Genomic DNA, 21720 nt, shown 5'->3' on the forward strand with positions numbered 1-21720 from the left:
TACTTTACAATTTGTAAAAATAAATTGATGGCAAAAACCGAGCAGGGAACTCGAATATCGATTTGACTATTGCATTTTTAAACAGGTGATATTGAGGCAAGCTCACGCGTCTACATCACGTCTGCACCTTCCATTTAGTTTTATAATTGTATATACCTGTATTGTTATGGCGATACCCTTTTGACGATATGGCTGGCTCTGCCATGGACGAGTAATTCCTCCTTCATTTCTGTTTTATAACTGTTTAACTAACTTACCACATGTACATCTCGATCTTTTTTCATAAACTTCAATAAAATCTTGATTAAATTTAGTTCCACCGCGTTTCATAGAGGATCGGACAACATCTCATATATATGGGATTACGTTCTGACGTCTTTTCAAATTTACCAATCAAATTACCGACTCCAATTTTCTTAACGACGACTAAACAACTTGCAGGGAGCTGTCAGAATTATGTTTTTGTTTGCAGTCATTTCGCCCAAAGAGCGCACAACATACCTACATTCACATGCATTTTGTAACGAATGTCGTTTTCAGATTATATCTATATTGAGAAAACGCATTTTAAGCAGATATTTTATTACTTTTCTGTCCCGTGTTACATGAAATAATGTAAAATTAAGATACTGGGACCTTGTGTTATTGATCTGTGTGTGTTTAATTTACGCGTAAGATTGTATCCTATATTGCATCTCCCGACTGTCATCGATTTATCCATGTATCATAAATTATTCTGCATCGATACACCAACTATCCAATCCTCATGAAATGCATTCACACAATTGTATATTTATAATTGATGATGTTTTGCCCGGTTGTTATAGAGAGTTGTTATAGTCTACCGTAGAGCTCATTCTAACATTCGCTTAGTTGATAGAAATGTCTATAAGGAAGTTAAAGGCACAGTACATTTCCGAAACGGATTTTTTTTTAATTCTAACTGTAAATCGAGTTTGATAATTCATTACAGTCCCAAAAGTATTGGGTTTTTTTTTTATCTTACCGTTAATTAAATACTAATCATCAGTTAACTAACGATCTTAAATACATAAATTAAATGTTAATTTCTATAACGCGGGTCGTCTTATGTTTCCCGCCGCCGTCCTAAATACCGTGCGTTAGTTGACTATCACTGCACCAGACGGCAAAACTTCTCTAATAACATAGAATACGCAGGTTATCTTTCATTTGTTTGCTTGTTTGGTATTGTAACCTCATCTTAGGCTATTGGTATGGATATTCTGACGTTATATCTATTATAAACTAACTTCATATACTTTTGTTTCGGACACGTGGTAGCCCTTTAAAATAATAAAACCAAATATGGAATGAGACACGTAAGCATGCCGATATCAAACCCAGCATATATCATACTAGGCTTACTTGAGTCCAAGGAAGCGTGATGTTTTATTCATCTATTTTATTTAACAACATTTTATTGTTACCATTATATACAGAAGAATTGAAATTTCAAGCTTATATAAGGCCCTCTCCCAATACAATTATACAACAAACATACATCATACATGTTTATGCAAGATGAGTTTTAAAGGTTTTAAGAAGAGAAAAAAACATAGGTTGAACAGAATAATGAGCATTAATCTAATTTATAGTTATCTGCGACCTAATAACACCTGTCTAAATGTATCCTCTTTACATCATCTTCACGTATCTAATGTTAATTTCTGTCTGATTCGAAGCGGTTTATGATGAGAATTCACTCAGATTTTTGTGTTATATCTCCATAACTTAAAAAAATATATTCAAATTAATCCGTATAATTCAATTTACTAAAGATAAACTATTCAAAATTCCGAATTCATTTAGGAACTCTTTTTTCTATGAAATCGTTACGCAGATCAGCCAATCAGAAGCAACGTTATAAACGGCGACGCCATATTTTCCTTTATGGGCTGATAAAGTAAATGCTTAAGCCAATGGAAATGCTTGATACAAGCAAAATTAAATTAATAAGGTTTAAATCATTGTTTAGGATATAAATAAAACTATTTTTAGGCTGACATGTAAAATGTTAGGCTTCTTTTCCCTAAAAGATAAATAGTAGTTTTGTGCGTTTGCAAGAGGCTTTTTAAACATTTGATATAAAGGACTCTGTCTAACTTCCAGATCAAATTGATTCCAGAGATGAAAAGAAAAGAAAAGAAAACGATAAACATGTCGGTAATTTAGTCATTAGTAATTGTGTCAGTCATGTAGTTTATAATGTTTACTTTTTTAGGAGAGGTAATAAAGTCGGAAGATTGTCAGGAGCAAGATTGTTTCATTCATTTCATTTGTCTCGGTTTTTATCATTTACACAATTAACTGTGATGCACCTGTTTCTGAGTGTTTCTGAGAACAGCTGATGAATTTTCAGTCAAGCATATTTGTATCGGTTTGCAAGGATAAACTATATCTACATCCATCATTATTATGTAAATATAAGTGTACATAAATTGGACATATTTGAATTATCTCAAGCATAACCAAAACTATTTAAAATTTCGAGATTTGCATAATTCATGCCAAAAATTGTCATAGTTTATGCTACTTTTTGTTGAAGCATTGACAGGATATCTCCCTAAAATTGCCACTCCTTAAACACTGTCACTTAATGTCATAAGCTAAGCTTCAGCAAAGGTGGCGGCGACGCCGATAGAATATCAGTTAAATGAGAGAAAATACACATTGCAGAAAAATACAGATTCAGTATATATTACTCACCTGAAACTTAAAACATTCTGTCCAAGCTTTGTGTCAGTTATAGAATACAATGGCTTTCATAAAGTCACGAGGATGACCGATTCCACGTAGAAATGTAAAGTACCATTCCTCTCTAAACCTCCGATTACAAAGTCTTTCACTCCTACAAATGTACTTACACTATGTAATGTATGGTTTTGTTTGTTGTTTTTTTTACATATATATATCATTTCCTCATTATTATTGTTATTATTATCCAATGCTGTTTTTTGTCTGATTTAGTGATTTCGATTAAGGAGCAAAGTCCACCTCGTCAGCACGTGCAATTGAGGACGAACACCTAGCAGAATGTACCCATTGTTTTCACGTTGTTTCTATCTAGAGAGACGTAATAACAAGAAATTGAGAGACATAATGACAAGAAATTGAGAGACATAATGACAAGAAATTGAGAGACATAATGACAAGAAATTGAGAGACATAATGACAAGAAATTGAGAGACATAATGACAAGAAATTGAGAGACATAATGACAAGAAATTGAGAGACATAATGACAAGAAATTGAGAGACATAATGACAAGAAATTGAGAGACATAATGACAAGAAATTGAGAGACATAATGACAAGAAATTGAGAGACATAATGACAAGAAATTGAGAGACATAATGACAAGAAATTGAGAGACATAATGACAAGAAATTGAGAGACATAATGACAAGAAATTGAGAGACTTAATGACAAGAAATTGAGAGACGCAATGACAAGCAATCTAACATACGATTATTCATGGGAAATTGTCTTCCTTCATCAAGAAAAAAATATCCATTAAACAAAACCGTAGAAACTTTGTCTCATAAACTGTCATTCTCATTATGTTATTCAGATGGAAGCGTGCGATGGGAGCTTGACATTTTATCCATTTATACGAGAAGTTGCCATATGCTTTTTCCGTCCAATTTGAAAGTGGCTTCATCTAGTTAAAGTTAAAGACAAAATATTATCGAGTTACGAAATGTTAGCTTATTTATTAGTTATTTCATAACTTATGCATTCATTATAACACATAAAAGTATCATTTACATTTGCTTAACTCGAGCTCTTACGTTCACGCTTCCTTAGACACGTACACCATCACACATATGCATACACAAACACAGGTTGCTATTAGCAAATATTTTACAATTATGACATAAATCGTTGCGTATTTTATATCACAACCATGATGTATTATTTACATATATACATTAAACACCCATGTATAACATTAAACAATTCCAAGCTTTAGCTGTTGGTTTAGATTATCATCGTATTAAAACCAATAGTTATTTAAGGATGTTCTCTCGTATATTCGATATGTAAATTGCGTGTACATTTTGGGAAACTGGAATGTGGAACGTTTTTCCTTTTTATAGTGCTATCTCACTGAAGCATACTGCAAGAGACACGGAACAAGCATACCCCACTCAGTCATATTATATTACGGGGAAACCAGTCGTCCCATTTCATTCAAATTTAGTGTTGAAAAGAAGCAGGAAATACCACATTTATAGACTAAAGTGTGTCTCGACCAGGGGACAGAACCAAGAGTCTTCATCGCAGGGGTGAGCACTCAACAAAATGAATCTACCCTTTAAACAAAACTCGCTTTGAGCAATGAGCAAGATTGATATATCTATATTTAGTGAGCAATGAACGATGTCTCTTCTGGACTAACACCTTCGTCTTCTGACGTCACTGGTCCCTGTCTTTTCTGTGTGTTCTTTGGTATGAATAATATCATCACCGCGCCGAGAGCGGATGCCACAACGAATAAACAACCTGAAGTAAGATTGTAATCAAACTAGTGGGTAGTTGTTAAAAAGTCATCTTTTTCCCTTTTAATGAAAATTTTTATCAAAGTTTTAACGAAAAGGGTTATTCAATTTTTATTATAACAGATGTTATCGAAAGTAGTAACATTATGTTTGTGATACACAAATATTATTTGAATTTATTTTTAACGAACGTATACATCATCTGCATATCGACAACTGATATCTTAGAATGTGAAACATCATCTGCATATCGACAACTGATATCTTAGAATGTGAAACATTAGGCATTTCTGAAAATTTCTTAAAGCAGATATGATAATTATCTAATACGTTACTAGAAACCAACCAACTACATGATTATTCATAGACCACAGTGCTAAAGGTTAGTAATGTAGTATTAAAACAGCTGGATTTCTCGTTAACACTAGAAAAAGAAAGATTTGGTCCTTCAGCTCAAACTCTAACCATGGCAGCCATTTTGAAATTAGATGTATTTTTGCAATGGAAGATCCTTCTAATTGATATTTCGAAAGTAAATTTCAATCGGGATTTCCAAATTCATATCATTGTTACCTAGGGTTAATTACCTGTCAGAAAATATTTTTACTTTTGAAATTCATTATTAACCAGCCAATCAGTGGTCGGGTCACAATTCTATCCTTGGCTCAATCTTCCATTTCGAGGGTCCATTCTTTATTTAGTTCATTGTTCCCTACTAAGGAGATGCCAGCTGATGCCGGCACTAGTGTTTATACCGAAATGAGGAGGGGATTTTGTTTTTATGCACGTGGATAATTCTTTTCGGTTTTGTAAGACTGACATCATAAAAGGGACAATTATTTTCAGGAATTGAAAAGATCTTAAATTTCATGAAAGTACAGTATGTCATACGTAAGAATATTTATCTTATACATACCTAGAAAGAGGAATGCGTGAAGATAACTACCTGCACTTACTATTTTACCTGTAAATATATATTGGATTGCAACATTACACATCATGCATCAAAAGCAATGGCTACATCACTAACAGGTGAGCGTCATATGGTCGGATTTCAAGGAAACGAATACATAATATGACAAAATACCGATATGCAAAGCAGAACACATGATTATGGAAAAAGGAAAATATATATTTAAGAAATGAATTAATGAGTTAATTATTTATAAAATATTAAACTAAATAAAATCTCTTTGTAACGATAACCGATATAATCTGCAAAATCGATATAATCTGCAAACTATTTGAAAGATCTTTTTATCTCAACGCAAAGAACTTGCGTTGTCAGCTTGAAACTTGTACTTTAGCCGGAACAGGCATCTATGCTGGACAGAAGTTAAGATGACAAAACCTAAAAATTAATAACTATTTTGTAACAGGAGTAGGACACCCTACCAGCATTTTATATACATATACATTCTGTCTTTGCATATTACAGAGTTGTCTGCCTTTGCGGTTAGCCATTGATTGAGACGTCGCGTGTTTGTGAGTCTAATGTGATTTTGAACCAGAAAAAGGCAGTATATCTTTCAGATACAAAACATGCTGACGTCACATTGATACCTACTCAAAAGGGCAGATAACTATATGTTATACGCAATGGCGGAATTTTACATACTTGTAATTATTGGACCCATAAGGAAGCCGATACCAGAAACAAACAGTTCCATCCCGACAGCTGCAGCAAATCGGTCCAGTCCGACGATATCCACAGCTATCTGACTGAGCAGAACGAATGTTCCTGCTGAATACAACCCCAAAAGGAAGGCATATATAATTTTACCCCAAAACACCTTCCCAATTGCAGGGAAGCATAATGTCAGAACGCCAACAATTCCCCAGGATCCGAAGTACACTAATTTTCCGTCAATCCCGCCGTCGACGGCAGCCATACCGGTTAATAGTCGTGACAATGTACTTCCGATGCCAAATATAGACATAAGGTAGGCTGCTTCCGTCGGCGACGAACCGGTGGAAGCGTAAAAATCCGGAAGTAATAATGTACAACTGTTTATACCAGAACTCCAACACAATATACTAAGGCACATGAATATAAATCCATTACTGTTGAACAAACTAACATAGTCTAACAGAGAAGAACAGATATTGTTTAATTTCAAGTATTCCTTGACGCCAAACTGCGATGAAATCACTTGGTGTCGTTTGACCTCCATTTTATGTGGTCTAAGAAAAGCACCAAATGCACAAGTTTGAAAAGAAATACCTCCAATAAGGAGGAAGGCACTGTCAATTCCGTAAATGTCAATGAATATTCGTATAAGAGGAGGAAAAATAACAATTCCAAAGCCAGTTCCAACCAAAATAGCACCGGTAGCTAGTGTTCGTTGTTTCTGGAAGTAGTAACCTATGGAAACAACGGCCCCAATGTTGGAGAACGACTGACCAAATCCTGAAGGAAAGATAATAAATGTATTTGTAATATAGAACACATCAATATTACGTAAATTGCATGTATATGAACATTGTGCATGAGAGAAAATATGTTGATATTTGTGGTAATCCGTGGTGAAACACCAAATGAGATCAACGAAATTTTAAAGCAAATCATTCTATATTTTTATGTAGTATTCATGTTCGCGTTCATTCAAATTTCGTGCAATTTTTGTACAAAGTAAGAACTGCTTTGTGTATGCAATTATCCATCTTTGCACGCCAACAGCACAGGAGCTTAACATAATGTCAATAATATAAGGCATTAATATATTTATTAAAATACCGCTAAAATGTACTACATATGTATATTATGTTTTTATATAGCACATATGAAATATATAATTAACATAAAGTCAAGCATCTTAACCAAGGGTTACGATTCATCTACTCCTCTTTAAGAGGAGATGGAGGATCGCATAGAGCGCAACCCTTGGCTACCCATGCTAAACCTCCTATCAAATATAAGTGACTTTTTAAAGAATCTAATAGTTAACTTACCAGCGAAAATTCCATATGAGAAAAATAAAAATTCAAATTTTGGAGCAAAACATGACAAAGCAAATCCAATCATGTTGAGACTTCCGCCAATTATGACGCATGCGCGACAGCTGAAACTGTTCACCAATGCACTTCCAATGGGAGCTGCAATATACAATATTTTAGACAAAAGAGGTCTGAGTCGATGTCACATGGAAAATGAAAGCATTATTTAACATGATGCATAATTTATTTTTATAAAGAAGGTATTCCAGAGTTTTTATTATCATTATTAATTTCATCTCTTGTTTGAAACCCTGGGCATGAATACAATGTATTGGCAAGATGTCAAGATTTGTACCCCATCTTTGCTGCTTCTCATTTATGATGCTGAATTTAAATGTCAAAATAATTATAATAATTGTATAACAAGCAATATTTTGAAACGATAATTCATTAATAAACGTCCGCTCCAACATCAATTTTATTATGCTGTCTTTGATTGTAGTAAATAAAAAGCAGCAAATCAGCTGAAGGTTCTGATCAAGTTCAGGCCAACATAAAGGAGGGGTATCACTTTGGGCCGTTTTACGCCCACTCATTGATAAGCAAAATATATTGCATGAAGATACCTTAGGGTCAGCTGCATATTAGATGCTAATCAGAATATCCGATTTTTTCTGCGCTAACAGTAATTATAGGGGTCAAAGGTCAATGGGTGAAAATTCACATATTCATTGTTTAAGTCCTAATTAACTCAATATTGGAATAGAGATTATTATTTGAAGTTTTTGCATGCAAATATTGGATTTGTGAAGTTCAGTTCAGAAAACTGCTTAAAACTTTAAAAAGTAGGCCACAGTGACCTAGTTAAGTATTTGTTCGATTTTAGCATTAAAAACTTTAGTATGCTTCCTGAAAACTCTTCGATTTCATAGCATGAGATTGATGATTAGTACTGCATGTGGATCTTGACATGACCTGGGTAAGATGATTACATTCTAGGGGCACATTTGCTAGGTCAAATGGGCAATGATTTGGACAATCGCTGTTGACTTGCGACTTTGAAGATGTTCCGTCTGAGGAGTCGATAAAGCCTATGGAGGATAATCCTCTGATGACGCATGTAGAGTTACGATTCAGGAATTTATTCCAATATCATTAAAGGCATGTTATATATATCAACATTTTAAGAGTGTTCACTTGATGTTTTGCTCGATCACTTACAGAATGAAATACGAAAACAACTTTTAACTTAAACGGCCATCTGGGATTCAAAAATGGCGGTCATCTTAAAATTAAAATAAGAATCAAAAGTATATGTAATCTCATTATATTTGCTTAAAGTCAGCTTAGCCAATTAGATGCATTATATAGATATAGCTCGCAAAGTTGGTGGCCATCTTGATATACAAAGAATCTTGTAGAATTTTCTGATATCAGTATTACAAGAACTGATTATATCTTGATTTGCAGATTGTCGTTAAATTGTGATTAAGCTAAGTGATTTTTCAACAACCGACCCAAAATGTTTGTTTAGATGAAATACCACGTAAGTATACCTTAAGTTAACTGAGGGAACATTTTGACATGTTTTTAATTTTTTCGATTATCTATTGAAAACAAGGTTGATGAATTATGAACCGAAACTTGGAAAGAAGACTGAGAAATATGATTATGGCTTATTTTCATTAATTATAATATAGAAGAAATGCACTGTAAAATTCTTGTTTGATATGCCTTATCTATGTTTAGATGGAAATATACCTGCAGCAATCGCGTTACAATTACATGTACACTGTTAAAATGTGAAATTAATTTGTAGATAACAACTTGGCCATATATACTTATTTCACTACACAGTAGGTGTAAATATAGCGGCATTTTCAGCTGTTATTTGTACATATAACCTATTTATTATAAGTGTTCAGTCTCAAAATATCGACAATTTGGTGATGATTAACATATATGAAAAGTTCTTCATGATTTGTGAGCATGAAAATTACGGCACATACAATTTTTACCACTATGACAATGCGGCCTCTAACTTATTTTAGAGGTCAATTTCAATTTTTTTTAAATATTATATTCATCGAATGGATTGGGCATCAGGCTACGCATATTAATATTCTTTGCAGTCTGCGTTGATAACAATATCAGATGTATACATACAAAATATCATATTTACATAAATCAATGATTTAAAGGTCAAAGATATGTAATCCATAGGACACCGATATGACGTAGACTGAAAATTACTCACGTACTAATTATGCGCTTTCATCACTTGTCATTCTTAATACGTTTCACATTTCACGAAGTTCATAAAGCTACACTCAACAAGTACGTATTACCGATCTGTCATGAAATGCAACTGCTGACATTAAAAAAATAAACACTACAACAGCATCAAAAGAAACACAAAACATTATATTTAAAAAACGAATGAAAAAAAATCAGTAGGAACATAACACAAAAAAGGATCGATTCATCTGACATGGAACTAATTTGTAATATATCACATACATATTATGTGATATCTTCAATATATCATGTATATTTAGAAACAAATGTTACGTTGTTTTAATCAATAATTAAGATTTCGATGACAAATGTAATACATTGGATCGCCATCTTGATTATTAACAATTATTTATTTAAACAGTAGCATGAACCGGCAATCGAAAACAAAACATTTAAAGATTAAATATTTCATGGACGAATTCTTATAGTACTTCAGTGGTTATGTGACCATCATTTGTCGAAAAAAAACATTTCAGTTACGTGACAAGACATTAAACGTATAATGTAAATATGTCCATTGTTTTACATACCTAAAGCGGTATGTACTGTATTTATATAGATATCAATTGTTAAAGTCTGTCCAAGCTGTTAAATTATCCATGTTTTCTTTATCGAAATTGTACCACAAGTAGTGAATGGAAACTACACTGTATAACACAAAGCATTTGTTATGCATTTATGGGTACAAATGGATCTAAATTTAGATTTGTTTTCAAAATGGATGTACATTTTTTATTCAAAATTTTAACAAACTGCTTCATCAATATCAGGGTCACATGGTTTTTGGAAATGCAGTAACTAACATGTAATTATTCATATATAAATATTATGGGTCCGGGTGTTCAAAGTGTGGTTAGCTTAATCAATTGATTGAATATTATTTTTATTTTATAAATTATGTAAATATATCTTCTCGAAAATGAGAAAGCAGGAAAAGAAAAGAGTTCTTAAAGATTCTCCACCGCTGACAAATGTTTTTTTTTCACTATTAAAAAAAGGATCGGACGATTTAGTATATTTCTTCTCTTACAAAATTTACTTACTTTACACCATTACCACCATTGAAACGTTTGAGCTTCAAATTTTACTTCAAGATAAAAATATAAGAAATATTTAATTGCATCCCGAAAAAAATCCTTGGCACTATGTTCTATAATAGAACGAAGTTCTGCACCAAAGGCGAAATAAATTATTTTATATTATTTTTGTGTTAATTAGACATATATATACACAATTAAACACCAATGGTTGTTCAAATGATGAGTATCATTTATGGTCTGTCGGCGGCGGAGCATCTTTAAGAATCTTGTAAAAATTTCTGATATCAGTATTACAAGAACTGATTTTATCTTGTTTTGAAAATTGTCGTCAAATTGAGATTAAGCTAAGTGATCTTTCAACAACCGACCCAAATGAAATACCACGTAAGTATACCTTAAAGATGCTCCACCGCTGACAAATGGTATTTTTTCACTATCAAAAACAGGAGCAGACGATTTAGTATTTTTCTTCAGTTAAAAAAGTTACTTACTTTACACCATTACCACCATTGAAAAGTTTGAGCTTCTAATTTTACTTTAAGTTAAAAATATGAAAAATAATTAATTGCATCCCGAAAAAATTCCGTGGCACTATATCCTATATGGAATGAAGTACTGACTGCGCATGCACCAAAGGCGAAATAAATTATTTTATATTATTGTTGTGTTAATTAGACATATATATACACGATTAAACACCAATTATTGTTCAAATGATGAATATCATGTATGCTCTGTCGGCGGTGGAGCATCTTTAAGTTAACTGAGGGAACATTTTGACATGGTTTTTTTTCGATCATCTATTGGAAACAGGGTTAATGAATTATGCACCGAAAATTGGAAAGAAGACTGAGAAATATGTACGATGGCTTATTTTCATTAATTATAATACAGAAGAAATGCACTGTAAAATTCTTGTTTGTTATGCCTTATCTATGTTAAGATGGAAATATACCTGCAGCAATCGCGTTACAATTACATGTACACTGTAAAATTGTGAAATGAATTTGTAGATCACAACTTGGCTTCATGTCTGACCATATATACTCATTTCATTACACAGTAGATGTAAATATAGCAGCATTTGCAGCTGTTATTTGTACATATAACCTATGTATTATAATTGTTCAGTCTCAAAATATCGATAAGGTGATGATTAACATACAATGTATATGAAAAGTTCTTCATGATTTCTGAGTATGAAAATGACGGCACATACTATTTTAACCGCTATGACAATACGGCCTCAAACTTATTTTACAGGTCAATTTCAATTTTTTAAAATATTATATTCATCGAATGGATTTGAAATCAGGCTACGCATATTCAAATCCTTTGCAGTCTGCGTTGATAGCAATATCAGATGTATACATACAAAATATTTTTTTTTACATAAATTAATGATTTCAAGGTCAAAGATATGTAAATACATAGGACACCGATATGGCGTAGACTGAAACTCACTCACGTACTGATTATGCGCTTTCATCACTTGTCATTCTTAATACGTTTCACATTTCACGAAGGTCAAAAAGCTACACTCAGCAAGTACGTATTACCGATCTGTCATGAAATGCAACTGCTGACATTTAAAAAAATAAACACTACAACAACATCAAACGAAACACACAACATTATATTTAAAAAAGAATGAAAAAATCAATACAAACATCACACAGAAAAGGATCGAATCATCTGACATGAAACTAATTTGCAATATATTCCATTTTGGTTAAAATTCTTTGTCACATAAATATTATGTGATATCTTCAATAGATCATGTATATTTATAACCAGATGTTACGTATATTTCAGTCAGCTGTTGTTATATTGAAATTTCTGGTATGTGATATAATCACGTATGAAGCATTGCGCTGTTCTTAGATGAACTTTGACCTCAGTAATATGTTATTATCCAATATTCCAGTAACACATTCGAAACACATTGGGCAGATGCAGTGTACAAATTACAGGTCGACTGTTTTCCCCGAGTATTCCAGCTTGCATTAGCCATCTAAATCTAGAGCATCCTTAAATCATCCGGTTGTATATGGGACATTCAACCAAAAACCCGAATATCCATTCAAAATTTTTGAAAAATGAGCAAAGCAAGTAATCGCTATCGCGGATTCCGGTATACTATAGAGACCGGAATCGGTCGAGGTTTGCGGCATGTTTGGTGCTTTCTATTGATATTTTCTCACGAGTTTATATAAGCTCATTATAAGGGAAGTCAGCAACTGCATCCATTATTTCGAATCTCCCTAACACCTTCTCAAACGTGGTCTTTCGTTGTCCGATGAACCATTAGCCATGATAGTTACCCCCTGTGTTTTATCACTGTGTTTTATGGGACCATATATATATATAACGGCTGATAATGTATATAAGATGTGTTATTCGACCCGGAGATCCAGTTTCCGACCTTGAGCTCAAGGCCCGTTCTGCTTTCAATTTGAATAAGATTTCTATGGAATGTTCTATGTGCACCACTTAGTTGGCAGCCATCTCCAACAGTCGTGCACGATCATGTCTTACCACTGCCTGGGACCGTATACGGCTGATAATGTATATAAGATGTATTATTTGACCAGGAGATCCATTTTCCGACCTTGAGCTCAAGGCCCGTTCCGCTTTCAATTTGAATAAGATTTGTATGGAATGTTCTATGTGCACCACTTAGTTGGCAGCCATCTCCAACTAGTCGTGCACGATCATGTCTTACTTACCACTGCCTGGGACCGTATGCGGCTGATAATGTATATAGGATGTGTTATTTGACCCAGAGATCCTGTTTCCGACCCGAAGCTCAAGGAGCGTTCCGCTAGTTAGTATCATGATCCAAATCAATAATATAACTGTCTAACTCTTATATTTTTTCTTCTTATACATTTGAGTTAAAAAGTAAATAAATGTGTACGCAACTGAAGATTTGGTTTCATTACAATAATTTATTATCGACAATAAAACTCTCAAATGATTTAGAAAGGTCTGTGCTTTAAATGTTTACTGGAAAACTCCAAAAAATATAGTTATTCCAAGGAATTAAACAAAAAAATGACTTTATTTAATTTGGCTGCATCCGTCAAAACAGGTGACGCTTGAATAACGAATAACTGTCCAACTTTACCTTGCTTCACATTATACTGAAAACGGACAAACCAGTCGTCCCATTCCCTTATTGCTCAGCGATGAGCAGGAGCAGAAATTACTACTTTTTATAAAACAAATAGCATAAACCAACGTTCTGCAAGCTAAAGATCTATATTTATCTACGCTCAGTTTTTTTAATGATTTTCGACAAAAATGCTTATTTAAAAAATATATATACAGTCAAACCTCGATTATTCGAACTCCGATGAATCGAATTTCTCGCTGTATCGAACTTTTTGTCTGGTCCCGAATTTCTTCACTATATAACATTACTAACTAACCCATGTATGAATCGAAGTTTTATGAATCGAAGTTCTCGATGTATCGAACTTTTTTCATGGACCATTTGTTATAGAATCATAGGTAACTGACACTCGATGATTCGAATAAAAAATTACCTGTACAGATCAGGCATAAATAGAATACGTAAAGTGCTTGTCTAAAAATATCTGTAAAATGTGACTGTACATCATGGATGACCGTCAGGTCACTCTTATCAGTATTATCGTAAATGTTTTGCATTATTTGATGTTTAAAATGTTCATATTTATCTAACAGCTTTTACTTTTCAAACAAAATAATGTACTATTATAGCAAAATTATCCACTCCATTAAAACTACTTTAAACACGCATTTGTTCGCATAAAATACAAAAGTGCAAAGTAGCAATAAGTATCGACTATCTCTCGGATGTACCTGAAAAGTACGCGTGTACTAACTGACTGTAATACATGTGACGTGTGCATTATAGGTCACGTGTAAAAATTATTTTGTTACATGCTACAACTTCAAATAGAGAGACGTATAAAATGGATTATCTTTTCACATATTGCTCGCTTTTCATTACCTGCAGAGGATTTTAATATTAAAGTGATTTTGATAATCGCGGGATGACTATGTACATATACGGTGTCTTCATATCGAGATTATCCTGGGATTTCTTGATTACATGCCTGATTGCCCATTGTATTTTATAATTAACTGATATCATCATCAGGTTAGAAATCTATCGGTAAACAAAATTTGTGGGATTTTGGGTTTTTTCACTTTTTGTTATGTTTTTTGGTTTGTTTGGGTGGGTTTTTTTGGGGTTTTTTTTTTCCTGTGATTTTCTTTACAAAAATGAGGCTTTAACAATAGCTGATAATTAGTATGCGAAACAGGAAATCTATTGTTAAATAACATGTAAAAAGACATGCATCATTACTCAGCCGTCACGGTGTGCGATTTGTCTCTATCACAACGATCAATATTGGATAGCAGGTTACATAATGGAGTCTGTGTGACCATATAGCATACAAGATACCATACATGATAGCGTTACGTGATACTACTATGACGTATACAATTGGTCTGGTAGGGACAGTTGTTTATATCTATGTTATGTAGGTTTAATTCCCTCGTAATTTACTGTATTATTGTTAGATTTCGCGATGTACTGTTTTGAATTTATTCGCGGGGATTATTTTCGAAAACGTCATTCATACGACAGGCTATATATAATACGTAAAACCGTGGCGTTGGTTATTTTTGCGAGGGAGTAAACGCGACTGAATGGATATGCGAGTTTAGCAAAATTAACAAACACCCCATCCCTGCCCCCGTGTAGAGGAGAGTAGTGTAGAGACATGATGCTCGTACAGATGTTTATTTTATTCAGATTAGTAAACGTTTGACCACGGTTTTCTGTTAATGGCGATCGTAAATATAAAAAGACATTATGTCTCCATTCATCACATCAAATACCTCTGTATGCTAGTTTTGTCAACCTAAGAAACACACGCTTACGGTCCGCATTTTCTGTACGGACGGTCGAGAACAACAGACGCAGCATAACTAAAGTTTATCTAGTGTACAGATTTAAATAACATTCTATCACATCAAAGATACAAATGTATACTAGTATGTATAAGTCACAAGAATAAGCATAAATATTTTCCCCAATTGTTCTTGCCCTAACACGAACGAATAGTGGTTAATCACTACTTAAGTCAAGGTAAGTTAACACGGGCAACTGTACTTAAGTACCTTTGAGATATCCTTTATTTAGGCATTGCGAAAAACCATAGAATTAATTTTATACTTGAGGCCTGGTGGCCGATTGGTTAAGATGTCCCTACATATTTCCACAAGCCTACCACCTCTAGGTTGTGGGTTGGAATCCTATTTGAGACAGTTGCAAGGTACTGACCAAACTTTGTCAGACTAAGATCACCCAACGGACGGGGGGAAAATGGTCCCATTAGCGAAGTTGTCGCGTAACATTGCTTGTGCGAAAATTGTCAATATAGGACCCCAAGAAAGTGGTCTTTAAATGCGGTATCGACAGAAGTGTGACGAATGAGTCTCTTTTTGTTACATGGCCATGTATTTTAAATGGAATAAAAGCTTTTTTTGGAGTTGCTTATTACCCAGGTGGCCCTTTTCTAGATGTGGTCAGGTCATAGAGGTGGTCGCTAGGGCATGTTTTACAGCACAATGGGAAAAAGAGTTTGGGGCCTTATTATGCAGATGGCCCTTTTACAGAGGTGGTCGCTATGGCAGGATTTTACAGTACAAATAATGATATAAAAACAGTTTGGGGCCTATTACGCAGGTGTTTCTTTTACAGAAGTGGTCGCTATGGAAAAATTTTTACTGTACAAGTAATGAAATAAAAAGAGTTTAGGGCCTTATTACGCAGATGGTCCTTTTACAGAGGTGGTCCCTATGGCAGGGTTTTACAGTACAAGTGAAGAAATAGAGGGCGTTTTGGAGACTTTATTAAGCAGGCGGTGTCGCTCAAGCAGGTTTTTACTTACCTCCGAGGCAGAACATACTGCTGAAGAGAGATCCGACCCAGGCTGTTATCAGGTTCGATCTGTTGTATTTCTCCAGGAGGGCTACGTGGATTACTCCGGACGAATATCCGAGACTCGTACCCAGGAAAATTGTAAAGAATCCGGAAATCAAGACCATCCATTTTTCTGCACCGGACATTAGTTCACACGATGTCTATACCATCGAGACGTTCCTGTTTGAAAACTGAATATAAAATACTAACTATAAAGGTCATGAGTTATGTTTTCACATCTACATAATATACATACGCACATTTATACTCATCACTACATGTTTCAATAGTGATTTTATGTAAGTTATAATTACTTAAGCTTTAACTTCGTTTTGTATCGTGAAATGTGCTTACAGAGAAAATATAACATTACAGTGACTTCGGATAGCACTTCATGTCATTAATGTGTCATGGTATTGACATAGTAAATATAGGTCAAAATAGACTAGATAAGTATGCAAAAGTTCACTTACCTCTTTAAATATAGCAAAACGCCCTTGTGTTGTACAATCTAGGTTGACTATTGTATACTGTAAGACCAGTCCCGGCTTCCTGTGTATTGATCAAGCACAACACGAAATGGAACTATACACTCAATACTAAATATAGTCGTATACATGGAGGTCTAAGATACTATTTCTGAAATCCACTAATAGCTGAATGCATCCATAATACACATTCAAACTTCAAGTAACAAGGTACGCATTCATTTCACGAGTGAGATTAAAAGAAACGTCTGACATAGGCAAGGTGCATATTCAATAGATATTTTAGACTATAGTTTCAATTGTAAAGCCGCAGTACTAGTTTCATTCACTAGCAAGGCTAGAATTGCTATCATCGGATATTATGACATGATATAGAAAATGTTTACAATATCTGACATAAATCTAAGGTTTATGTTCGATTCTTCTTTATGAATGGTTTCTAATAGAAAACAAGGTTTTATATTTTTTTATATTTTATTGCATAAAACATTTTACATTAAAGTAACATGTACATGGTTATTGTTCTCCTAGTAACTCATCTCTTATGATTATTAATACTATTATGCATAAAACATTTTTATCGGCATTTTGTTACATACACATCTTTAATTCGACATATTTTTACAATACTATTTCCATAAAGATAATTAGTCATATTTAATATGTATCGCTTTCTTCCTTTCATTGCAGACATATCTCTCATTCTACATTCTCTCTTTCTTTTTACAATCACACTTCATTTTCTAACAATAAAGCTGACAATTCAAGTTCAAAAGTATTCATTCAGTTTAAAATGCCTATTTCATTTCTCATTCAAAAAATATATACGGTCAGACCATGAAGGCCAAGCTGTGGTCTACAATGTCATCGCACAATTGAACAGTGTTATTAGTAATTGTAAAGTGATTTCTGCATGTATGTTGACTGTGCATACATTCTGTGTTGTAACTTAATGTTTATGAGGCACCATACATGTTCGGTGGTTCATTTAGATTACCGAATATAATGTTTCAATCCTAAGATTCTCGCCCAGTTATGGCGCATATAATTTTTATCATAATTTAACGCAGTTTACTGTATAAATAATTTTTTTCGGGACAAATACTGAGATGAAAGTTACTACTTGCTGTAGATACATTTTAAAAATTACTTTATGAATAGCCTGACAACAAATACAGAGCAAATGATTGCTGTCGACGATTTTCAATAATACCCTGTCATCAACGAACTGTGTAATTGAGAACCCCTTTCCCCCGCAAAGACTATGTGCTAATATGATCCATGTACATCGTACACATTATCTTTCTGCTCCTTGTGTGACTACGGTCAATCTCATTACTAACTGTTTACGCTTCACAGACGCTAACATCTAATTTGTAACCCGGAAGTAAAGGGTGTATCACAAAGACAGCTGTTTCTGTGAGATAGAAAAACATCGTTCTGTATTAATAATTAATATTATATATATACTGTGTGACATATCCCTATCCTTCACTGAAGCCCGGACGTAAATGGTATAGTTACGTTCAGTATAGCCCGGACGTAAATGGTATAGTTACGTTCAGTGTAGCCCGGACGTAAACGATATAGATATTCGTATCACAAAGACAGTTGTGTCCGTGTGATAAAACACATCGTGCTGTATAATACATACTTTTGCATATATTGTGTAACATATCCCTCTCGTTCAGTGTACCCCGGACGTAAATGGTAGAGTTACGTTCAGTGTAGCCCGGACGTAAACGATATAGATATTCGTATCACAAAGACAGTTGTGTCCGTGTGATAAAACACATCGTGCTGTATAATACATACTTTTGCATATATTGTGTAACATATCCCTCTCGTTCAGTGTAGCCCGGACCATCCTCTATACTCCAGGGGTTACCATAACTGACGTTATATGTCCACCCCTGGACTATCTCATAATAAAACAGAAGGCAGTTCAGAAGAAAATATCTGACCAATCACAAGCCAGCAAAGAATTCCTTTGAAGACTACAGAGAGACCGACGCCTTACATCAAAGCCACATAGTCAACCACAGTGTACCGTTATACGGCTCTTTTGATGTACATCAAATGACTAAATTACCTGTTCTGTTCTGTTGTCTCCAGTTTTACTATGAGATAGTACAGGGTTGTAGAGATCGTAAGTGATCGGAACCCCTGGAGTATCGAGGATGAGCCCGGACGTAAATGGTATAGTTACGTTCAGTGTAGCCCGGACGTAAACTATATAGATATTCGTATCACCAAGACAGTTGTGTCCGTGTGATAAAACACATCGTACTGTATAATACATACTTTTGCATATATTGTGTAACATATCCCTCTCGTTCAGTGTAGCCCGGACGTAAATGATATAGTTAGTTCAGTTTAGCCCGGACGTAAGGCCAGGGAAAATCATGCGGCAGAGTATTGGTAAACCCCACTCATGATTTCTTTACTTTTCAATGTGTCGCTTTTATTTGATACGTATAATATAATGCTACGCCTTAGTCAGTATGACATTTTATTTGTTTGTATATGGTATCTTTGATGTAGATATTAAATGTAATTTAAAAATCTTTTTTGTTACAAGATGAATAATGCATAAAGTTATTTGTATCGCAAAGGCTTTGCTTGTTTGATTAATTAACGACCTATCAACAGACACGGTCATGTAAGGACGGCCTCCCATGTATGCGGTGTATATATAGCGTATGTTAAGTGCATGGTGCGTGTTGTGGGAGAATGTGGTATGTTCGTGTTATGTCTTCTTGTATAGTGGAACTATTGCCCTTTTATAGTGCTATATCTCTGAAACATTACAAAGGCAGGTAATTCCGTAAGATATAATTGTTATATATTTTTATTTTATCCCCTTCTCCATTATCCTAACAAGTGTTTGGCAAGGTCTACTACGCAGTCACCATCTACCATTAATCAGTAGTCAGTATACAGTAAACCCAACTTTTTTCCGCGTGCGATTTACTTTCGCGAATTTCGCGATCCAAGTAAATTCGCGAAAATTTATCTCCGCAAATGAATCATACTCCTCTGAGAAGTAAAAATTTTCTTGTATTAAACTTTTTTTCTCATATAGATTTTTGGAACTGGAGTTCATACCATGAAAGAAAATAGAAGAAAAAACAAATGTCCGTGTGCTCGTTTTTGAGCTATTGTCACTCAAAGATACCAACATGACAAAATAGTGGATTTTATTGGAATTTAGCCGTTTTGACCACATACACTTGTGTAAAGCCATAATTCCCTAATTAGGTGTTTGATATGTATGGATGTTTGTAGAATTTATTTTCAAGTGGTCTTCATTAAAAATATACCAGTTATGATTAATAAGAGTCATATTTGTTCTCAAAATAACAACATATGCTACCCCTACCCCTTAAATTATTGCTCCAAAATGCACCATTTTCAGCCATTTTTGTCAAATTTAACCCTTTATAGAAAAAGTTCTGGTATTAAACTTTTGTCAATAGTTTGCATATCAATATAGGAATTGGATTTCGCTTTTATGTTAACCATGCTTGTAAGGAGCAATTCCTCTAAGAATATATTCTATGGCGCGCGTTAGCGCCACATATTGAATATATTCTTAGAGGAATTGCTCCATACAAGCATGGTTAACATAAAAGCGAAATCCAATCCCTATATTTACACTCACATGACTTTTTTTATTTATATTTGATGCAATAAAATCGTCATTTGAATGTGACGTAATTATTCAATAAAAGTTGGTCAAAAGTGGGAGGAGCTTACTCAATTGAACAGCGAATGATGACTCTTTACATAAGGTAGAATTATTCATCCGCGACGACAAAAAGTTCAATATTTTATTGTTAAATAAACATGACAAACAAAGTCAATTTCACAGATAATTTTATTTAATCAAATCAGAACTTTAAATATATATTTAATTTTGCTAAAAGTTAATATATAGCGTAATAACATAAAGAATTTGTACACGGCCACATGTGTGAACTCGGTGACCGTTATTGTGCAGCGAGGCGAAGCTGACGCATGCTTACACACCGGAGTTTGCCGAAGTTGTCAAAACACCGATTTTCAAGTAGCTCAATGTGTTTGAGATGTCGTCTGACTTGACGAAATTACATCCTTGGTAGCCTTGTGATTATATAATCTACGCTTAGATCCATATCGCCATCGATAGATGTAACAAATTCACGTGTGTTCGATGGATACAATGTATTTGTGGTGACGCGTAACTGTCAACACGTGGATTATTAGGCGGATTATTAGCGGTGCATGTTTCATAATACACATGATTAAATTCTCAAAGAACAAAGACAAGAGGATATGTTTATAACTGACCTCTATCAGAGGGTCTCACGCCCGTCCACCCCAAAGACTCGATCGTAGGACGAACATAGGCACAGAGAGAATGTTTACATTTGACACCCATCATTTTTAACAAAAATGAAACCACGT

General features: G+C 34.1%; 1 protein-coding gene across 1 annotated transcript; it reads right to left on the reverse strand.

The window, feature by feature from the left end:
• Positions 1-3529: 3529 nt before the first annotated feature.
• Positions 3530-20309, reverse strand: LOC138307751 (monocarboxylate transporter 12-like). Its single transcript, XM_069248617.1, has 6 exons — positions 17257-20309; positions 16752-16974; positions 7475-7618; positions 6141-6932; positions 5439-5486; positions 3530-4526 (listed from the first exon to the last, which is right to left on the reverse strand). Exons 2-6 carry the CDS (start codon positions 16927-16929, stop codon positions 4387-4389), a joined length of 1302 nt encoding a protein of 433 aa, XP_069104718.1. The 5' UTR covers positions 16930-16974; positions 17257-20309; the 3' UTR covers positions 3530-4386.
• Between the last annotated feature and the right edge of the window lie 1411 nt (positions 20310-21720).

Source organism: Argopecten irradians, chromosome 14 (genome assembly GCF_041381155.1).
Source record: "Argopecten irradians isolate NY chromosome 14, Ai_NY, whole genome shotgun sequence".
Classification (NCBI taxonomy): domain Eukaryota; kingdom Metazoa; phylum Mollusca; class Bivalvia; order Pectinida; family Pectinidae; genus Argopecten; species Argopecten irradians.